At 46.6% G+C, this 20,299-nt stretch overlaps 1 protein-coding gene across 2 annotated transcripts; it reads right to left on the bottom strand.

Annotated features, from left to right (window-relative positions):
• Positions 1–714: 714 nt before the first annotated feature.
• baz1a (bromodomain adjacent to zinc finger domain, 1A) lies at positions 715–19,948 on the bottom strand. Of its 2 annotated transcripts, none has more exons than XM_056393649.1 (30): positions 19,440–19,948; positions 19,008–19,149; positions 16,774–17,052; positions 16,315–16,458; positions 16,084–16,188; positions 15,298–15,385; positions 14,228–14,344; positions 12,420–12,662; positions 12,231–12,326; positions 11,624–11,762; positions 10,893–11,024; positions 10,066–10,386; positions 9,776–9,941; positions 9,480–9,608; positions 9,325–9,392; positions 9,087–9,202; positions 8,205–8,443; positions 7,899–8,119; positions 7,677–7,807; positions 7,400–7,539; positions 6,918–7,069; positions 6,727–6,798; positions 6,326–6,408; positions 6,010–6,174; positions 5,564–5,778; positions 5,321–5,479; positions 5,054–5,232; positions 4,484–4,686; positions 3,672–3,759; positions 715–3,134 (listed from the first exon to the last, which is right to left on the bottom strand). In XM_056393649.1, the coding sequence occupies exons 2-30, from the start codon at positions 19,118–19,120 to the stop codon at positions 2,959–2,961; spliced, it is 4,479 nt and encodes a 1,492-aa protein (XP_056249624.1). In that variant the 5' UTR covers positions 19,121–19,149; positions 19,440–19,948; the 3' UTR covers positions 715–2,958. The 2 variants fall into 2 exon arrangements, with proteins under 2 accessions (XP_056249624.1, XP_056249625.1); XM_056393650.1 differs by having other exon boundaries at positions 16,084–16,185.
• Between the last annotated feature and the right edge of the window lie 351 nt (positions 19,949–20,299).

Raw genomic sequence — 20,299 nt, 5'->3', positions numbered from 1 at the left:
AAATATTATATATATATATATAGATATTAATATACAAATAAAGATTAAACGAATTAGTCAGATAAAATATGAACCATTTGTGTGAAAGTTTGTCATAATTGCTGTGAAGTCTTGAGTTATGGGTAGTGTTTTGTGAAGTCACAGTGACCTTTGACCTTTGACCACCAAAATCTAATCAGTTCATCTTTGAGTCCAGGTGAATGTTTGGGTCAAAACAGAAGAAGTTCCCTCAAGGTGTTACTGAGACCTGAAGACAACATGGCGTCCGGCTCTGCCTGTCAGCGGCGGCGTGGAGGAATAAAAAGTGACTGTGTTTATTCATGTGAGATGTGAAGATGAAGCTGTTGCAGTGAGAGAACAAATCATCAGGCAGCAGCTGGTTATAAAAAGTCAATTTATTTTTACATTAGAACAACAAACAGGTTAGAGAGCGTCAGGAGGCGGAGAGCGTCTATCAGTCATAAATAAAGACAATGCAGAGACTTGAACTAAATAAATACACAGGGGAGGGGGAGGAGGGGGGGCTGCAGCAGCTCCAGTGTAGTATCTACAGCTGACCCCCTCCCACACACACACACACACACTCACTCACTCAGACACACACACACACACACACACACACACACTCTCACTCACTCAGACACACACACACACACGCACACACACTCACTCAGACACACACACACACACACACACTCACTCACTCAGACACACACACACACACACACACACTCACTCACTCAGACACACACACACACACACACACACACACACAGGAGGAAAAACGACTGGAGAATGCAGCCAAACTCAAACAAACAGTCTAAAGCAGGAAAAGTCGCAGTAGTCAAAACAGAAAAACTACAAGTCCACAGAGGCCACAGCAGCTCAGGTTCTTAAAGGAACAGTCCCACATTTCCAGACGTTCTCCTTTCTGTGTTCTCAAGTCAGAGTTTGGTTTAGGTGCTTCCAGTCTTTATGCTAAGCTAAACTAAGCTAAATGATCCGAACAGCTGGAGGTTGTTTTCAGTTTAGTAACTGATGAATCACGTTTCGACTCTGAACACAGAGACGGTGAAATGCGGAACTGTTCCTTTAAGGCTCGTTCTCATTAAACCAGGTGTTGAAGTGACGGAGCTCGTTTGTTCTGCTGCTTTTAAACATTTCAGACTCATTCACATTTTCATATCTGAAACAGTGTCCACGTTATGAGCTGCACCTGTACGACAACACGTGCACACAGCTCGTCACGTCGTCAGGTGATGTCACACTTCCTGTTTTCATATGAGAGTCAGAATATTAGGAACACCTCTGAATATAATCCAGTGCAGCACAGACGACAGAACTAACATGGCTGTATTAGACTGTACAGGTGTACCTAATAAAGTGGACACTGAGTGTACGTCACAACTCGCTGATCTTCTTCTGTGGTTTTTTAAATTTTTTAAACAGTTTTCTCAAGATCATTAGTTTAATTAAATGTTGATCACGTCTCAAACTGGGAGATCAGACTGAGGGGAGCTGTGTGTGTGTGTGTGTGTGTGTGTGTGTGTGTGTGTGTGTGTGTGTGTGTGTGTGTGCTTGATATCTGAAGATAAAAGATCAACCAGCAGCTGCCAAAATTAAAAATAAACTCAAACTGTGTGACAGACTTTTAAAAATCCAATTTTCATTTTCAAGTTCAGTCTCTTCAGAAAAATAAACCTCAGACAAACGTGACGTAGAATTCATGAATTTCATCTGATGAAGGTCAAAAACGTGAAAAAAAAATAAAATAAATGAATAAATCCAAAATCAAATAAATTTTCAGAAACTAAAAGTAAAGTTTCAGTTTCAAATGTTCACGACAGGAAAACTGGACTTTCACATTTTAATTTTGTCTCAATTTTAGATAATTTCTTTTCATCTTTTTTTCATTGACATTTCAATCTTCTGCCAATTTAAAACAACAAGTTTATTTCATTAATATCAGCAACGTCTTTTATCAGTGAAGATTTAATCTGAATGTGTTTTCCAGCCTTTTTAAACATGATCCTTGGATTTTAAAACTAAATTGTTTGTCACACATCACATCTCAATTTGTTGAGTTCATTTTAAGTTTGGCAGCCTCGGGCTTCCGTACAGACGTGATAACGAGCCTCGCGCCGCTGCAGCCGCCGCGGCCGCTCTGCTTCAGTGAAAACCAGCTGCACTGTTACAAAATATTCATCATTCAAATCAAAAATTTCGTCCCTGAGCAAACAAACGGCCTGATTTCATCTTTTTTTTTTTTTATTGTCAGTGCAAAGCTGAAGTTTCTTTAGTGGTTTTTGCTTCTCTGGATGAAAGGAGACATCAGCTGGGACTCTACGTCTCTACAGGAATGTGTCTGTGCTACATGTCGCCGTCCGTCCACACAGACGGGAGATAAATGCCCTGAACGTCAGCAGGTCGGAGGAAATCTACGCCACGACTTCTCTACGGGTTTATGAACTCACAGTAGCTGCAACTTTTTTCCAGGTTTGTTTGTTGTGGTTTTTTTGAGAGTGAAGCTCCCGATGAGGCGAGCAGGTGAGAGGGCGGAGCCTCCAAACATAATGGCGATAACAGTCTGATTCAAAACAAACTCAGACTCCAGAGTTTTACCTCTGAGTAACTTTAACTGGTTTAACATTAATTTAATGTTTGGTTCCTTTTCATGCTGAACTTCATGACCTTTGACCCCTGCCGTCTCTTTACAAACAGCTGGAAACACTTTGATTTGTGTGTTTTTGTGAACGACACACTGTCGGTTCAGACCGCTGTGGCCGACGCTCTCTGGGGTCAGAGGTCACGAAGGAGCGACCCTGGATTATTATCGACGCCGAGTCTGTCCATCAGGAGGGAAACAATCACATCTTCTACATCCCGCCCACTTCCGGCCCCTGGACCAATCAATATGCAGCAGAGTGGACGGCGGTGAGGTCGGAGGGTGCGTTTGGTTCAGTGTCGGGTGCGCTTGGCAGGCGGGGCGGAGCCGCGCTCCGATAGGCCGAGTCTGCCGAGCTCCGAGTGGAAGAACTGCTGCAGGCGGTGACCGGCCTTGGCCTCGTTAGTGTGACGAGGGTTGTACTGAAGACAGTTGGAGAACATCAACTCCACGTCTGAGATGAACTCACCTGAGGAGACAGACAGGTGTCAGGTGTCATGTTAAAGTGTAGCAGGTGCTCTCTCTCACCTGACGCTGCTCACATCAACAGACTGTCGCTAGATGAACTGAGAAGCTGCTGTTGTGTTGGTGTGTGCTGCAGGACGTGGACAGGTCCTGGCAGATACATATGAACGTCCTTGTAGACGAGTAGGAACCAATAAACAGAACTGAAATTCAATCTTTTTTTCCAGGTTCTGGGTTCTTGGCATTTTGGAACTGGGTTTGGATCAATGACTTTCCTCCTCAGTCAATTAATTTGGTTCTGCCGTGGGAACACGGATCACTTCGAGCTGAAGGAACCGTCACACATCGGTTCCTGCTGCAGGTATCAGACTGATCGACTGTTTCATTATAATGAACTTCCTTTTATAAAATTCTGATCATAAATTATTAAGAAATCTTTAAAATAAATAAATAAATAAATAAATAAATAAATAAATAGATTAATTAATTAATAAAAACGATGAGGGATCAGGACTGAAGACCTGGGACAGTGTTTCCTCACCTGCTGTCTGATATTCACAGTTGTTGACCTTCTCTCTGATGGTGCTGAGAGCGATCGGCTTCTTGATGATGTCATAGTAGTCGGGCACCTGCACACAGGTAGACAGAGACTTTCAGCTTTTCAGTTACCAAGACCTTCTGAAGATCCCTGTGAGCACCAAATATTTGGTTCCATCAGGCGTCGTCCAGTTCTTTACGGTTCTCCTCTCGTTGTGGAACCTTCACTGGATCCAGTCGACACCTATAGAAAGTTGTTTTGCGTCTGTTTCCTGTAAAAGTAAAATCAATAGAAATATCCGCAGCTTATTTCAAACTAACTGTGTGTCCGTCTCTCATGTAACTCGACCTGGAGCAAACTAATAAATAATAATAAACTAACGCGTCTTCCTCACAGATGTCCACTAGTGCACAAAGTTAAAGAGATTTCTTTTCAGATCATTTCTGGACATTCAAGAGGAACATTGACGTAAGCTGCACTTTCCCTCCGTTAACACACTGGCAGGAATCTGTCTTCTGTCTTTGGACTCGTCACATTACAGGCCGAGCTTTATATTTATTAAAACTGAACCCATTCAGAAGGAAGCAGAGTCCTTTATCAGAACATTATCTACCTCATGAAATAGAAAACTTTCCATTTGTGCTAAATTAATATCATTTTAATACATGTTTTTTCTTTATTACAGAATCATTTTCAGTTTGTGTCGAAGTAGAAATCCCCTGGTGCTGTGGACGTGTTGTGCCTTTTTCTGTGTCGCATGTAATGATTAATACAATTATAAAAAGGTGGACGGAGACCGACAGGTGTGTCTGTACCTGAGTCCTGGACACCAGCTTCATGAAGGGCCAGCTGTCCTCGTGTCGGACGAGCTCCACGGTCAGCTGTTCGCAGGCCGACAGCTCGTGGACGCCATGGTTCCTCCCAGAGGAGCGTCGGCTGGAGGAAGACGAGGAGGAGGAGGAAGACGAGGAGGCCGGGGGGAGGACAGGTCTGGAGGGTTTGGGAGGGGGAGCAGCATCTGGGGGAGGAGCAGAGGAGAGACGTTACTGGTTTATCAACAGGTGTACTGAGGCACCTGCAGAAACTCAGGAGCAGGTTTCACTTCAGTCCACGTTCGGCTTTTCATCAGTTCAGTTCCACACAAACGTGTCGGGACCAGGGAACAATGTGTACCTGTCGACAGGTGTTTACTGTGTTTTATTCTACCAGGCTGGATTAGAGAGCAGGTGTGGGATCTCAGCACACCTGTCCCTCCAGTCACCAGGTGATGATCCATGTTTAGTTTAGTACATTTATTTAGCCCCGCCCCCCCTCCCCACAAGTTTGTGACGTATGAAACTCCGGCTGTCTGACAGTAAAGTGCAGCGTGTTGATTGGCTGTTTACCTGTTGGCGGTCTCTTGCGGGACTCGGCCTGACCAGGTGAGGTTTTGGTGTTGCCATTTGGTGCCAGGATCTCGTGGCTCAGACGAGCGCTGTTCCGACTTCCGGAGCGTGGTGGAGCTTTACCGCCGGACGCCGCACTGGGCTTCGATGTAGGGGGTGTGGCCTTTTTACCTGAGGACCTGTGATGGGAAAGGAGTAAACTGGGATCAGAGCGACAGTAAACTGGGATCAGAGCGACAGTAAACTGGGATCAGAACAGATACTGACTTGGAGGCAGATGAGTTTTTCCCTGCTGAGGTGGCATTTTTGGGCGTGGCCTGTTGGCTCTTGGGCGTGGCCTGTTGGCTCTTGGGTGTGGCCTGTTGGCTCTTGGGCGTGGCCTGTTGGCTCTTGCCTTTAGGGGGCGGGGCCTGGCTCCTCTTGGTGCTGCACAGATTCAGAGGGCGGAGAAGCAGCTGCTGATCATGGTCTTTCTGATGTGACTGACTGATCTGAAATATTTCCACTCACCTCACGACTACTTCTTCCTCCTCCTCCTCCTCTGACTCCTCCTCTTCTTCTGACTCCTCCTCTTCCTCCTCTGACTCTTCCTCCTCCTCTTCCTCCTCTTCATCCTCCTCCTGTTCCTCCTCCTCGTCAATAGAGGAGCGCTGACGGGACGGGACGCGGCTGGATCTCTGTTTGGGTCGACAGTCTGGACAGAACCAGTCGCCCTCTGGAACCGCCTGAGAGCAGACAGCATGTGTTTACTGATGACATCACCCGCTTCAGTAAAACAACCATCCAGACAACAGTGTGTCGCTGTGTCCCCCTGGTGGCCGTGTGTTGTTACTGCAGCCTGATCACCAACAGTGAAGCGTGAACTCTCACTCTGAGGACGGAACAGTGGCTGTCGACGGTTGTCATGGATACCAAAATGCCTTTTACCCTGTGGATGAGGTGTGGCGCGTACATACCTTGAGGCGGGGCCTCAGGCAGTGGGTGTGGTGTCCTCGGTCACAGCTGTCACACAGCAGCATGTTGTCGGCGTCTCCTTTGCGTCTGCAGATGCGACAGCGAGCGTTGAGGACGGAGCGGGACCAGAGGACGCTCCGCTCCAGACTGGACAGGTGAACAAACACCTGAACACACAGCAGACACAAACTGTTCTGATCATCTGTTTTCTCACAGGCCAATTAAAACCAAACACACCAGCACATTCGCTCGTTTCTCACAGCCAATCAGAGCAGAGCCCTGACTGTAGGTAAAAAGTGAGTGGTGTGGTTTTCTGACCTGAGACAGACTGGAGCAGGACTGCAGAGACTCCCTCCACCGCTCCAACACCGTCTTAATGACCCGACCGCTGTCGCTGCCGTCTGACGGACACAGAGACGAGAGTTTAAAGTGACATGTTGTTGATCATCGCTGCAGCTCAGACAGAACACGGTTTGCACTGCGCTCGCCGCTCGGGTCACAGCAATGAGGGCGGAGTTTTCCCAAACGTCTAGTGAGACACGTCACTAGTTTCAGGTCTACTCTCAATTTACTCCGCTGCCTGGCAGAACGCCTCGTTTCTATTCGCTGCGTGGATGTTCATCAGAACCCGAGCGCTGCCGTCGTGCTTTGCTCTTCAGAGCGCAGTGGTTCTCATGTTCTGTCTGAGAGCTTCATATCTCGTTACACAGAAGTCGTACCATCACTGGCCTGGTCCTCGTCTTTCTTCTTGTTCTTCTTTGTCTTCAGGTCTTTCTTTGACTCTTCTTCACCTGTGGGAGGGGGGAGGCAGTTGATTGACATGTTACCCATTAGAGTGACGAGCAGGGTGAATCAGTGACAAAAGGTCTGTTAACACCTTCCCTCCCTTTCCCGGCCTGCAGAGACTCACCCAGCGGCGCTTTGAGGAAGCGCCTCTCGATGCCTTGCTCAATGTGAACGAGGGCCTGAGCCAGGATTCGTACTGAGCTGCTGACAACCTGAGGAGTCCCACTGCCGCTGGTCCCACAGGCCGCCACGCCGTCCGACCTCAGCTCCTGGAGTCTGAGACACACACAGACACACACACACACACACACAGACACACAGACACACACACACACACACACACACACACACTTTGTCAGATGACATCCTGGTTATAAAATCAGGTCCAGACTCAGGCTGCAGTTTGTTGTCAGGGATCTGATCTGGAAACAGAATCAGATCCTTCAGTATCTGACGTGTTGGTTCTCAGCTCAGTAACTGAACCTCACAGACGACGTGCGACGATGTTTTGTTGTGTTCGAAGTCAAAACGAAACACGAACCATTTGTGTGAAATTCTGTTGAAATTGTGTCATAATCGCTGTGAAGTCTTGATAAGTGTCCGTACCTGTCTCTGGCTCTCAGGTGGTTCGACTCCACCTCCATGGCCTCCACTCGTCCGTTCATCCCTCCGCTCTCTCTGTCAGAACACAGCAGCTCGTAGTTTCCTGCTTCCAACGCAGAGCGCCACACCTGTCTGTCCATCACCTGGGCACAGAGGGAGAGGGAGAGACAGAGACAGAGGGAGAGGGAGAGAGAGAGAGAGAGAGAGAGAGAGACAGACAGGTGAATCGGAGGTCACCTGCTGCATCCGACTGTGTGATCATCAGCAGGTGCGTGCATACCTTCAGAGTTCCCAGAGTTCCCTGGTGGATGCGGTCCTCGATGTCCAGCAGCAGGTCTCTCAGTCTGACCTCCATAAAAGTCTCAGCTGCAGCAATGCATTCTGGGACGGATTGGGACAACTCCGGATCATCTGGACAAACAGGACAGGTGTGTGTGATTACAGGTGTGCCAAAGGTCACAGTGATACCTGTGTGTGTGTGTGTGTGTGTGTGTGTATCTACCTGTGTGTCTGTATTTGCTGCTGTCACACTTCTGCAGCAGCTGTTGCAGCCTCTCTCTCTCCTGCAGCAGCGCCTCCTTCAGGCCGCTCTCTCTGTGACCTCGAGGGTTCAGAGCCTCGATCAGCTGATCCACCTCTTCCACTGAGCTGTAGAAAGACCATTGGTTGGGACGGTTGACTGGCGGGCCACAGGTGTGGAGGGGGGCGGGGCTTGAGCCAGTGCTGCACAGGAGGAAAGTTTGATGTGATTAAGAGTTCTCTGGACGCAGGAGCTGAGAAACAGAACCACAATAAAACTGTGACCCACCTTCCCTCCGCTGGCTCGTCCTTGACGACCTCCTCGTCCTCCATCTTGGTTGTTGTGACGTGTGCAGGTTTCGGTTGTGGCTGCAGCATGTCCTCCGTCAGGCCGAAGCAGTCGTCCTCCACAAACAGAGCGGAGGCCGAGGGGAGGAGCCAGTATCGGCGGTACAGCCGGTCTCGGCCCAGGGGCAGCAGACAGGTGCAGGCCGCCGCCTTCTGGATCCGCTCCTGCAGCTCTCGAACCTGCGGGTGGAGGCGAACGGGGCGATCAGACCACACGCTGACTGCTTCTACCATGCTCCTGCTCTGTGGTTTGTCTTTGTGTGTAAATAGGAACTCCACACTAAAGCAGGATTTAAACTCGGACCTAGCTGCGTGTCGGGAGGTTGTTAGCTTCAGAAAGCTGCTCCCTCCACACCTGTCTGACCTCGAACCAGTGTGTGTCCGAGACCGACGCTCCCACAATGTGACGGCCCCTCAGTACTCCTCTACCTGAGCACGAGGGTCCTGGGGACATGATGTTAACGTGGACGTCTCCCTGTGTAAACGACCCCAGCTGTTTCCTCTGATCATCAGTTTATTCTGCAGCAGCAGAGATCAGAAACCAGGATCAGGTGTTTCCAGGTTTCTATCAGAGCACTGGACACATGAGCGAGATGCTCCAGACACCTGATCGTTAGCAGATACCGCTGCACATGTTAACACTCTCAAGACACCTACAAACACCTGACTGACAGGTGCTCAGAGAGTCTGAGGGAGAAGAAGAGAGGGGAATCAATGTCCCCTCCAGTGGTGAAGGTCTCACCTCTAAACAACAATCTGTTTATCGATTGGCTCATTGATTTGTCCCGTGGTGATAATCAGATGTAACCTCTGTGTTTCTGACCTTCTCCTGCTCTTTCTCCAGCTCCTCTGCCGTCAGGCCGGTGGGGGGGCAGGACTGGGGTTTGGGGTCAGAGGTCGTCTGTTGCTGCTGCTGTTTTTCTTTCTGGTTGACTTTAGCTGGAGGAGAGAGGACAGAGTCATGAGTCAGCAGAACGGAGAGAAGAATGAAAACTGAGTGTTGTGTTGACCCGTCCGGGCCTCCGTAGAAAACAATCGAGGAATGATTTAACGTGAAGCACCTTTCATCTTCTTCTTGTTGGAGGAAGAGTTGTGCTCCTCGTCTTCCTCAGCGTGTTGTTGAGTCTCCCTGCAGACACAAACATGTGAACATCCTCACACTGGACGTTTCCTTTCTGAACGTTCATCAGCATCACAGCGTTTCTCGTTCCTCTACCTGTTTGTTTGGTGTCCTCCCTTCGCCTCCTGCTCCTTCAGTTTCTCCTCCTGTTCCTTCAGTTTCTCCTCCCTCTCCTTCAGCCTCTGCTCCTGCTCCCTCAGCTTCTCCTCTTTACGAAGGCGAACCCTGAAGAAGAAGAGGAGAAGGACACGTCAGGAAGATCTGAACTTCAATATGACCTGTGTGTGTGTGTGTGTGTACCTGTGTGTGTGTGTGTGTGTGTGTGTGTGTGTGTGTGTGTGTACCTGTGTGTGTGTGTGTGTACCGGTGTGTGTGTGTGTGTGTGTGTGTACCTGTGTGCAGCCTCCTCTCTCTCTCTGCGGTGTTGTTCAGCTCTGATCTCCCTCAGCTCCTGTCTGGCTCCTCTCTGCTCCTCCACACAGTCTTCAATCACATCTCTGCTGGACGCCAACGTCAGGAGTTTCCCCACCAGAGCCTGCAGGATCCTCAGCTTCTCCCCTGCACACATCAATAACTGATCAATAACTGATCAATACACATCCAGAGCCTGCAGGATCCTCAGCTTCTCCCCTGCACACATCAATAACTGATCAATAAATTGGTTGATTGGTTGATTGCTGACCTGGTGTCAGGTCGTACACCGCCGTGCACGACAGCCTCTTCAGCAGCGCCGGCTCGGCCAATCGCAGCTCGACGCACGGGTCGTCCATCAGAGTGAACCCGCCCTGCTTCTGGTAGCGGAGCTTGGCGTTGCCGTGGTTACAGTCCGCGCCGGACGCCAGGATGTGCAGCCGCAGGATCTCGGACAGCGTGCAGCTGTCCAGGTCCAGCTGCTTCAGGCCGCAGCCCTGATGCAGCTGAGGCCACGCCGCGGCCAATGAGGCGACGGCGCTCAGAGCCGACTGGGTGGGATCAGAGTCGTCGTCCAGGGCCTCGGACAGGTCTGTACACAACACACACACACATTAATACACATTATACACCTCATTTTATAAAGGCCACAGGAAACAGGGACGGACGCTAATATTTCTGAGCACTGGCTCCACAGGTCACGACACGTCACAGCCCGATGTAAAGATACAGAAAACATTCGTTTTCTATTGGTTCAGGTAGTCAGCTAACGTTAGCTTCCCTTCACCCGGAGGTGCTAACGTTAGCCTCCCTTCACCCGGAGGTGCTAACGTTAGCCTCCCTTCACCCGGAGGTGCTAACGTTGGCCTCCCTTCACCCGGAGGTGCTAACGTTAGCTTCCCTTCACCCGGAGGTGCTAACGTTGGCCTCCCTTCACCCGGAGGTGCTAACGTTGGCCTCCCTTCACCCGGAGGTGCTAACGTTAGCTTCCCTTCACCCGGAGGTGCTAACGTTACAACTGTTTGAAGGTTCAGGTTAGAATCAGGTTCAGGTTTAGAGTTAGGACCATGAAACACACGCCGTCTCTCTGTCTCTGACCTTCAGCCTGGTCTTTGGCCACCTCCTCCTGCTCCTCGTCCAGAGCCTGAAAGATGGCCGACAGGAAGAAGAACAGCAGCTCGCACAGAGGACCTTCAGGATCAGAACCCACCAGAGCCTCCTCTAGAACCTCTGTGGAGAGACAGAACATCCGTTACAGCAAACACAACAGCTGTTAGAACAAACAACCTAAGAGAACATCTGTTAGAACCAAGAAGAATCTGTTAGAAGCCGCTTCACCTCAGTCCTGTTCCAAACCGGATCTATTCACGTTACTATGACCAGTGGAACCTACAGAACCTTACTGAACCTCCTTTAGAACCTCTGTGAGAAAACACTGAACTTCCTGAATCTTTATTTCAAACTTGTTTAATAAAAACCTGCAGAACCTCTTAATGGAACAAACTCAAAATTACAAGAAGCAGCTGGACATCAGAACCATGAGAACCAAGAGAAACTCAAATAGAACAAAGTACACCTGTAAAATCTCCATTAGAACCCATGTTGAAATCAACCAACCCTTTAGAACATTTGTTTAATAAAGATAACAATGACCTACAGGACCTCTGCTAGAACCCCTGGTATCTCTAATGGATCCATCTACACTTCCTGTTCCTCACACTGGCACAGGACCAGAACCACAGCACCTGAGTAAGAAGAGAACCCTATGCTGTACCACAGTGTTCTGGTCCAGTTTGTCCCAGAGGAGTTTCAAGAGATGTCATTCTCACCCAGAGAGATTCCATCAGGGAACTCGTCCTTCAGGTCGAAGACCTCGCCGAAGGCCCGCAAGAACTCCAGAACCATCAGAGCTTCTCCAAAGAGCTCTGCTGGAAGACGGGTTCTCACTGGAACCGGACTGGGCAGATCCTGGAAGAACCAACACACACAAAGCAATGAACACTTAGGGATATGATTGTCTGGATTCACAGTTTGTGTCTGGGGCTGCGAAACTTATCAGTGACTAATAATTCAATAGATTGATCTCAATATTTGAATTTTTAATGAAAACATGAAATTATGAATTTGATATAAGTTTTGAATCCTGAGAAACGATATAAATAAAATATAACTGAATATATTTAGTATTTTCATTATTACTTCTTTGCCCTTACTTGGCTTTCAATTACTTATTTTATTATTATGCTTTGATTCACACTGTTTAAAACAGTCAAAGTTTCCATGTTTTGTTACCATGGCTACATGATGTTTGCAGTTTCTATGGTCGACTGAAAAATCCTCCTACATTAGTTTTCATCAGTACTGAATAGATTTATTGATCCCTGATCGGTTATGGTCCCAGTCCTGTGTGAGTTTACAGGCGGTGCGTTCACTGACCTTCAGGTCTTCACACTCCATGTCTTCTCTGGGTTTGTTCCACAGTTTCAGTCGTTCAGCGTATTTCTTCTTCTCCTCCTTCAGTTTCTCTCGTTCCTGTAAATTTGAGTCACAAAAAAGAAAAAGTCTCAACGTCTGAACGGACAGATTTTATTTTAGGGACAGAAGAAGAAAGATCCGAAAACTCACCCTCTCCTTCTCCCGCTTCCTGCGCTCCTTCTCCTCCCTCCTCCTCTGCTTCTCCTCCTCAAACTTCCTCCTCTGCTCCTCCTTCATCTTCTCCTTGTCCTCCCTCTCCCTCCTCTTGGCCTCCTGCGCCTCCTCCTTCTCCTTCTTCAGTCGAGCTTTGTCCTGAGCTGCAGCCGACATCTCCTCCCTCTGCTGCAGCAGCTTCAGCTTCTCCTCCGCCGCCTTCAGCAACGACGAACCCGCCTGAACACATGACGCGCTTCAGTCCTCAGCGATAATCAGATATCAAACGTTTTACTGATCACACCACATTTATGGCTTAAACATTTCTCCTCCAGAAACTTCATTAAATCTTCTTTATTACTTATTACTAAATCATTAAAATGAAAGCCAGAGTTTCAGTTTTTTAAAGTTATTTTTGGGCATTTTATGCTTTAATTTGAAAGGACAGTGTAGAGAGACAGGAAGTTGAGGGACAGAGAGAAGGGGATGACATCAAGCAAAGAGTTGAACCAGAGACTGGCTGTTCTGGGATCTGTGCCCCAAACACTGAGATATCAGGTCGCCCAGTTTGTTTTTTACATCTGTGTTTATGAACAGAACAAACAAGACGCAGCTCATTAATCAGTGACCTTTAAAAAAGGTGCTGGTTGGTACATTATTCAGCTTCAGACAGAGCCAGGTTAGCTGTTAGCTTCACATGCGTCCTGTGCTCATGATAAGCTAGACTAACCACACCCCGACTCCAGCTCTGAACTGAACTCACAGATAAGAGGTTCACATGATCCATCTGAACATCTCACCGTCAAAAAGTGAGAGAGTAAGGACGAGTGTGTCAGTGTGGATGTGGTAGCTAGTTACAGGGAAGTGAACTGATACAGAAAAGCTCAAATTGAACAGTGTCTTCTTTATGTACCACAGAAGAAGAGCAGGAGGAGGGAACGACTTTATTATCAGAGCAGCTGTGAAGGTTGAAACCTTCACAGCTGCTCTGATAATAAAGCTGTTGTTCATGCAGCAAATGTTTTGACCTCTTAAGTTTTGTACTTCTGCACTACAAGACAATAGCAAGGAGGTCAAAGGTCATCCTGTCTGCTGCTCACTTCACACTAACTAAATAAAGTTCAGTAAAAGCAGCTTCAGATTTGACACAGGCTGTTGATGGACACTGATCCCAGCTGGAAAACATTTAAAGCTCCTCCAGTGTAAAGGTCTGTGTCCATGTGTAGTGTGATTATAGATCAGCTCTAGCTTCTATATTAATACTGTGAAAGTATCAAAGCCTCAGTCCACAGAGAAATGCACACAGCCTGTATTCAGAAACTGAGCCTTAAAACCAGCCGTCAGGACTTCTGGAACTTTGTGATGTCACAACAAAGCAGTCACCAAGCCCCGCCCACCTGGACCCACCATCCAAACCTTGCAGGATTTGGCTGTATTTTTATTGGATCAGTCAGAAAGCAGTCAGCCAATCAGAAGAGAGGCTCAGAGCCTCCTCTCTTCTGATTGGCTCGCCCACCTGTTGCTACTAGAGCTCCAGAGAGAAGAGATGTCTGAGAGAGGAGATGTAAAACTACACTGAGATGGTTTTTATATCTTCTGATGGATCAACAAAATAAAACTTATATGGAACTTTAAACAGACACTCTCAGTTTGATGATGTCATACGTGTCATGTCACTTCCTGTCAGGATACAGCAGTAAACCATGTTGACATCTTCATGTACTGACTGATTAAACACTATCCTGAGACATTTGGAATGTGGTATGGATTTGGGACAGTCATTAAATCACAGCCGTCGCTCTCACCTGACCAGGTGAGCCACGCCCTTTAGGGGGGGGGCTGAAGGGGAACAGGGGGGGCTCATCGGGGAAGAACTGAGAGAAGGTCTGTTCAGACAGTTGGTACTTCATCACTGTGGAGGGCTGAAGCACAAAGAGGCGTCATTAACCAAGTGTAGACGACAACACAGGATCAGATCAACACACATCAGGTGGTTCTGTTTAACATTATTTCACCAACACTGATGATCGTTTGTACATTTAGCTCCAGTCAGTACAGAACCAGCCGTCAGCTGCATCTCCAACAACTTCAGGAGCCGGTTTCACAGACAGACTTTGACTCTTCGTCCGTCTGAAGTCTGACTGTTTATGTCTGAGTTCATCTGTTGCACAAAGCAGTTTAGTTTCTGATTAGTTTAAGGTTGACTGTGGTACAATGAATTCTGGGTAAATTAAGACTTTTTTCCCCAAAATAAAAAATGGCCGAATGAGGAACCACATCCAACCGCTCAGCTCTATTTACCCCAGGAGAAAATGTCTTTTGGAAGAATCTTCTCTGATCTCTACATAACAATGTTAGCAAACTACAAATCATAACCCATGTTTTCTGTTGTTGGATGATACTGGTCAGTGCAGGTATAACTGATTGTTACCATGGCAACATTGGTCTTAAACCCGACTTAGCCTGGGGGTAAGGTGTCTAATGTTTTTCCTCTTAAAATGAGTCAGTCTTTATTTTTGTGAAACAGTGACTAACATCAGACTGATCTGGACCGACACGACAGACCAGTCCGACACATCTGTGAACTCGGCTCCTGATGATGAAAGGAGAGTTTCTATTGTGGAATTCAGAAACAGATGAACACATGAATACTGACGTCACACCGCGTCAATCTGACTCTTCCAGAGCAGGAGATGATTGTCTGCACATCTCTCTTGAATGACTGAATATCACTTTGTGTTTTCACTTGTCATCATTTCTTCTTTTTGATATGATGCAAATAAACAACCAAGTAAACAAATACACACAGAGGGGATCTGGTTAATATGATAAATGAGGTCATCACGGTGTTGTGGGTTATTTTTGTTGTTCTCACCTTGAGTGCGATGGTCCCATTCTGAGGTTCACAGTGCTGTTTGAAGAGCAGCTTCAGTCGCTCTTTGGACAGAGTCGTCTTCCTACGACTGAACAAACAAACAAACAAACCTCACGTTATATTAATGGGGATTTTTGTATTTGTTTTCTTCCGAGCTTCATCCAAGACCAGAGGTTATAATACGTCCTCTGAGCAGCTACTTCTTCAGGCCAGACTGGACGATAAAGTGACTTAGTATCAGAAAGCAATTAGACAATCGAACCGGGGCAAGGCTAAGCGGTTAGCACGCTAACGTCAGCAGAAGAAAAACAATAGAACAGCAAATTACAGAAAAAGAAGCTAAGCATTGGTTCTTCTTTCCACCTCCTGAAACAGCTGTTGGTGAGTAAAGGAATGAAGTTTGATGCTGAACTCACAACATTTCTTCTAGACTGGTCAGTAAACAGATGCTAATGCTAATGTTAGCTATGTAGATATAGCTAAAACCTAAAAATAGCTCCTTCTAAATTATGTTTATTCATGTTTGTTGTATTTTTTTCCCCCTAATGAAAATGTAGACTGTTTTTCTACATCATGCAATTCTTATTCAATAAAACATACTTCACAAAAAGAGATTTTTATTTCTTATTTTCCCAGTTACTGCAAACTCTGAACTTCCTCTACGTCATCATCTTGTCCTCAGAAATTCACTGATTCAGCATTAAGGTGAGTGAAACTTAACACTTCCTCCAGAACTTTCACATTAAAAGTCTTGCAAGCTTTCCTCTAAGAGGTAGAGCTCCTCACCTGATCTGATTGGCTTTGACAGTGAACGGCTCGCTGTGTTCATCCTTCATCATCCTCACTGTGTATTTAAACACTGACGGACTCAGAGGCTTCTTCTTCTTCCTGCTGACACACACACACACACACACACTTATGTGACATGTGACCTTGGACATGTGCAACCTGCTCAGAACACTGCAGGCTTTAATCTCTTTTCCTTCACCAGAACCCCTTGACCTTTGACCTACTGACCCGTTGACCTGTGATGTGGGACTCTGGAAGGCCTTGCCCTCATCATCGCTGTCACTGATGACGATGGTGTCTCCATCGGCCGGCCTGGTGTGGCCGTTAGCGCTGGAATGAGGCGAATTAACCTGCAGGATCTCACACATATGTCTACACACACACACACACACACACACACACACACACACACACACACACACACACACACACACTGTGTTCTTATGACACGTCAACACACCTGACTCCCACTCTGTCCGTTTCCTCAGAGCACTTTAGCAGCTGAACATGTGGTTCAGGTCTGAGGGTTCAGGTCAGACTCAGTCAGGACTCTGATATATTCAGATCTAAAATCATATTGAGTCTGTGTGTTTAGATTAAACCAAGTCATGACTGAGAAGACGTTAAGTGGTGATTTAATAAGCAGAGCTCAGTGTGACGATCCTGACAGACCCCTCCCCTCACTACCTGGCTCCGTTGCGTCCTGCGACGTCGACCGTCTCTCCAGGGAAGAATCGGTCCTTGACGAAGGTGTAGACGTCCTCGCAGAGCTCCGTCAGTCTGCAGCGTCGGCTCAGAGCAGCCAGGTGGAGCAGAGGCACCACCAGAGACTGAGGGAAGCTCTGGAGACTCTGCTTCGCCCGCCGCTCACTCTCCACCGCCTCCAGGTAAGTGAGGCCCGCTCGACCCGTCAGAGCACAGCTCCACACCAGACTGTTACACAGGATGGTCCTCTCGAAGAACTCACTGTGGAGGAGGAGGAAGAAACACGGTTACGTCAGGCTCAGCCGTGGACCAAGTGTGTGTGTCTCCTGTATTCATTTTACATTCAGGCTACGTCTACACTTTCATTTTAAAACAGCGTTTTCAAGCAAAATCCAGCTCCGTTCAGACTTACACCTGAAAACACATAAATGACCAGTCAACTACACTGAGCATGTGCGAGCCGGTGTAAACAGGAAGTAAATTGTCTACTCTGCAGTTGATTAGTTGCAAAAAATCCTCTGAACGAGGAACAACAAAGACAGTTATAGCGTTACAATAGAGAATGTAAGTGAACAACAGCTGCTAACAAAGACAACAAGGTCAGTAACACTGTCATTCATCATCATGCTGTATTCACCACTGGTAGTCCAGGCTGACGAGAGCCAATCAGGAGAGACCGTGGGTGTGACATCACAATTTCAGTCTCAGTTTCTCTCCGTCCAGACTACAACACAACCCCAGAGTTTTCAAAATAAAACACAACCCCAGAGTTTTCTAAATAAAAACAGGTGAAAGTCTCAGTTTTAGAGGCTTGAAACGCTGGAGTCGACTGGACAGAGGAGGAAACGTAGGAAAAGTGATGTTTTATAACAAAAATGAAGCAGTGTGAACGTCGCCTCAGTGTCACAGCGTTTTTAAAAAGGTGATTTAACAGCACTTTTCAACACATTTCTCAGGTTGCGATTCTGAAAACACTAAAAACTGAAATGACAAGAAAACAAACATTACTGCAAATGAAAATACAGAATAAAGTCAACTTTCCTCCTCTGTCCAGTCGACTCCAGCGTTTCAAGCCTCTAAAACTGAGACTCTCACCTGTTTTTATTTAGAAAACTCTAAAAATTTAAGTATTTAAAAAAATAATATAAAAAAAGAAAAAAAAAAAAAAGAAAAAAGTGATGAAGCTGCTGGACTCACTAGTTATTCAACACTTTTAACTTCAAAAGTCGCAGTTGGGCATTGAACAACAAAAAGTCCCAGTCAGGTTCATCAATTTTTAGTGTCCCCTGGAAACACTTCCATTATGTTGTCAGTATTTCGCACGTGTTGTCGAACTGATGAAGATGAAGTTGTTTGTGTGTTTGTCTATTTGAACGTGTTTTCTTAAGTTGCCGTGCGTTGAGCTCTCAGGCCGACGTACATGTCTCCATCTGGATAAATTCAACAGAGGAACAGTACACAACACTTGGTTTCCACACTTTGATGTTGTTGTTTCAGTTTCATGTTGTTTTCCTTTTAATTTTGTTTGTTTTTTTTTATATTATTTTTTTTGATACTTAAATTTTTCCACATACACAGTGAAAAATATTTGCTTATTTTTCACCCTGATGCAATTTTGTGTCCTGACTGATTTCAGGTTAAAGGAGCTTCAGTCTCAGAGGAACAGCTGATCAGTGCCTCATGTTGTGGTTTTATTCACGTCACAAACTAATCACTTCCTCTCTGACGTTTAACTCTGACCAAACTCTCCTCAACTCTCTCTGCGCGGTTAAAACAGGTGTAACTGCCCTTTAAGCGCACCTGAGCAGGTGTGCTTAACAGTATAGACTGACAGCAGGCCTGATCCTACCGAGCTAACGGCTAACACCCGCAGAGCTAACCACCGGCTAGCCGCTAATCCACTTTAGCTCACTTAGCTAGCTCACTTAGCTAGCTGACTTAACGTTACACCTGCCCCGAACAGTAGAGACCACCCCCAACACCCGCCAGGTGTTTTACCCCTGCTCTGCTACCTTTGGAGGGAGACTTCGACGTGTTCGTGAACCGGCAGAAGTTTTACTTTTCCTCCAGAACAAAGTTGGCTTTTGTTTATCTTGTCTGGAAGTTTGCCAGCGGACCAACTGTCAGTCAGGACATCATTCAAACTTCACTCCGCCGGCTCCAACGGCTCTTTAACCGGAACCACAGCTGACACAGGTGACCCGGGAGCTACTTACTCGTAGGTCCTGAAGATTTCGTGGGTGATTTTACAGAGGAAGACCTCCTCGTCCGGCCGCAGGTCCGCCGGAGGTCTCTGTCGGATGAACGCTTTTCTGTGGAGAAGCGGCATCTCTCAGCTCCGCTTCCACCGGCCGAACTCTGACGGGGGGAAAAAAAAGGAGGGAAACCGGGTCACAAAGACCGAATATCAGACGCAAACTCGGACAGCACACATCAAACTCAAGCCTCGGATCGAAACCCGAGTCCCGAAGAGAAAGAAGCGGAGAGGAAACCGAGCAGGAGGCGAGAGGAGGAGAGCGGGTCTTTTGTTAGACGCGGTGATAATCTGCCCACATGGAAACGTGCTCCTCACTGTCTGAACTCACACATTCAAACTCTTTGACCCCCCAACAACGAAAACACACACCACCCCCCCAACCGACACTCACTACAACACGACAGCGACGGCTTCCTGGCGGTCTACACCGAGTTGTGTAACGATGAACAGATAATCCGCGGTACAAACTGGAGAAGAAGTCCCCGGGCTGAAAGCTCCTCACTGGCGGCTTGTTGACCAAGTTTTTATCTACTTCACGGACCGAGCCGAAGCTGGGAAATTTCACTGTCTCTGTGGAAATCTTAATGGTTGTGTAAGTCTGATCTTGTGGGTTTTGGACTGAAGGTCGAACTGAAAGAAATAAGCAGTTTATGGACATAATGTTGGACATGAGAACTAAACTTGGACAGAGACAACTAGTGATAATAATAATCATGATAATGTGGCTGCTACAAACAGGCAGTCCATCATGAATTCATCTGGATTAACTGATTATTTTCAGGTCTATAAAATGTCATGAATGAATAATAAGTAGTGAATGATGTCAAATCACTGTTTCAATTAATTTGTTGTTTTAGTGAAATGAAAAAAAAAACACTAAAAGGGGAGATTTACACTTTTAACCTGGAAGCAGCAAATATTTATTATGTGTTTGAAAAGATGATGATCAAAATAGGTCAATCCTAAAGTCACAGAATTGCAAATAATCATTGTTTTTAGTCTTCAACTAATCAGATGATTATTTTCTCAGTTAACTGACTAATTATTTTGTCTATAAATTGTCACAAAATAGTTGATAATGTAGATCTCAGTCTCACTCAGACCAGGTGACGTCTTCAAATGTCTTGTTTTGTCCGACCAACAGCCCAAAGCCGAAGAGATCAAAGAGAAAAACAGAGAAGACGCTGGAGCTTGGTAATAGCTGACATCATAGCTTTAAATAATATACTTAAACTTAAAGTAATTAAAACC

Source organism: Seriola aureovittata, chromosome 13 (genome assembly GCF_021018895.1).
Source record: "Seriola aureovittata isolate HTS-2021-v1 ecotype China chromosome 13, ASM2101889v1, whole genome shotgun sequence".
In the NCBI taxonomy this organism is placed as follows: Eukaryota; Metazoa; Chordata; class Actinopteri; order Carangiformes; family Carangidae; genus Seriola; species Seriola aureovittata.
The sequence above is the reverse complement of the archived record's forward strand: the minus strand, read 5'-3'. Positions and strand labels throughout refer to the sequence as shown.

What these genes read in the sequence shown, in the direction of transcription:
- baz1a (XM_056393649.1), bottom strand. Translation starts at nt 19,120, where the DNA reads ATGCCGCTTCTCCACAGAAAAGCGTTCATCCGACAGAGACCTCCGGCG. An exon ending in GGAAGCGGGAGAAGGAGAGG is followed by an intron (nt 12,327 to 12,419) that starts GTGAGTTTTCGG and finishes TCAAATTTACAG; the next exon opens with GAACGAGAGAAACTGAAGGA. An exon ending in CTTCCTCAAAGCGCCGCTGG is followed by an intron (nt 6,799 to 6,917) that starts GTGAGTCTCTGC and finishes CCCCTCCCACAG; the next exon opens with GTGAAGAAGAGTCAAAGAAA.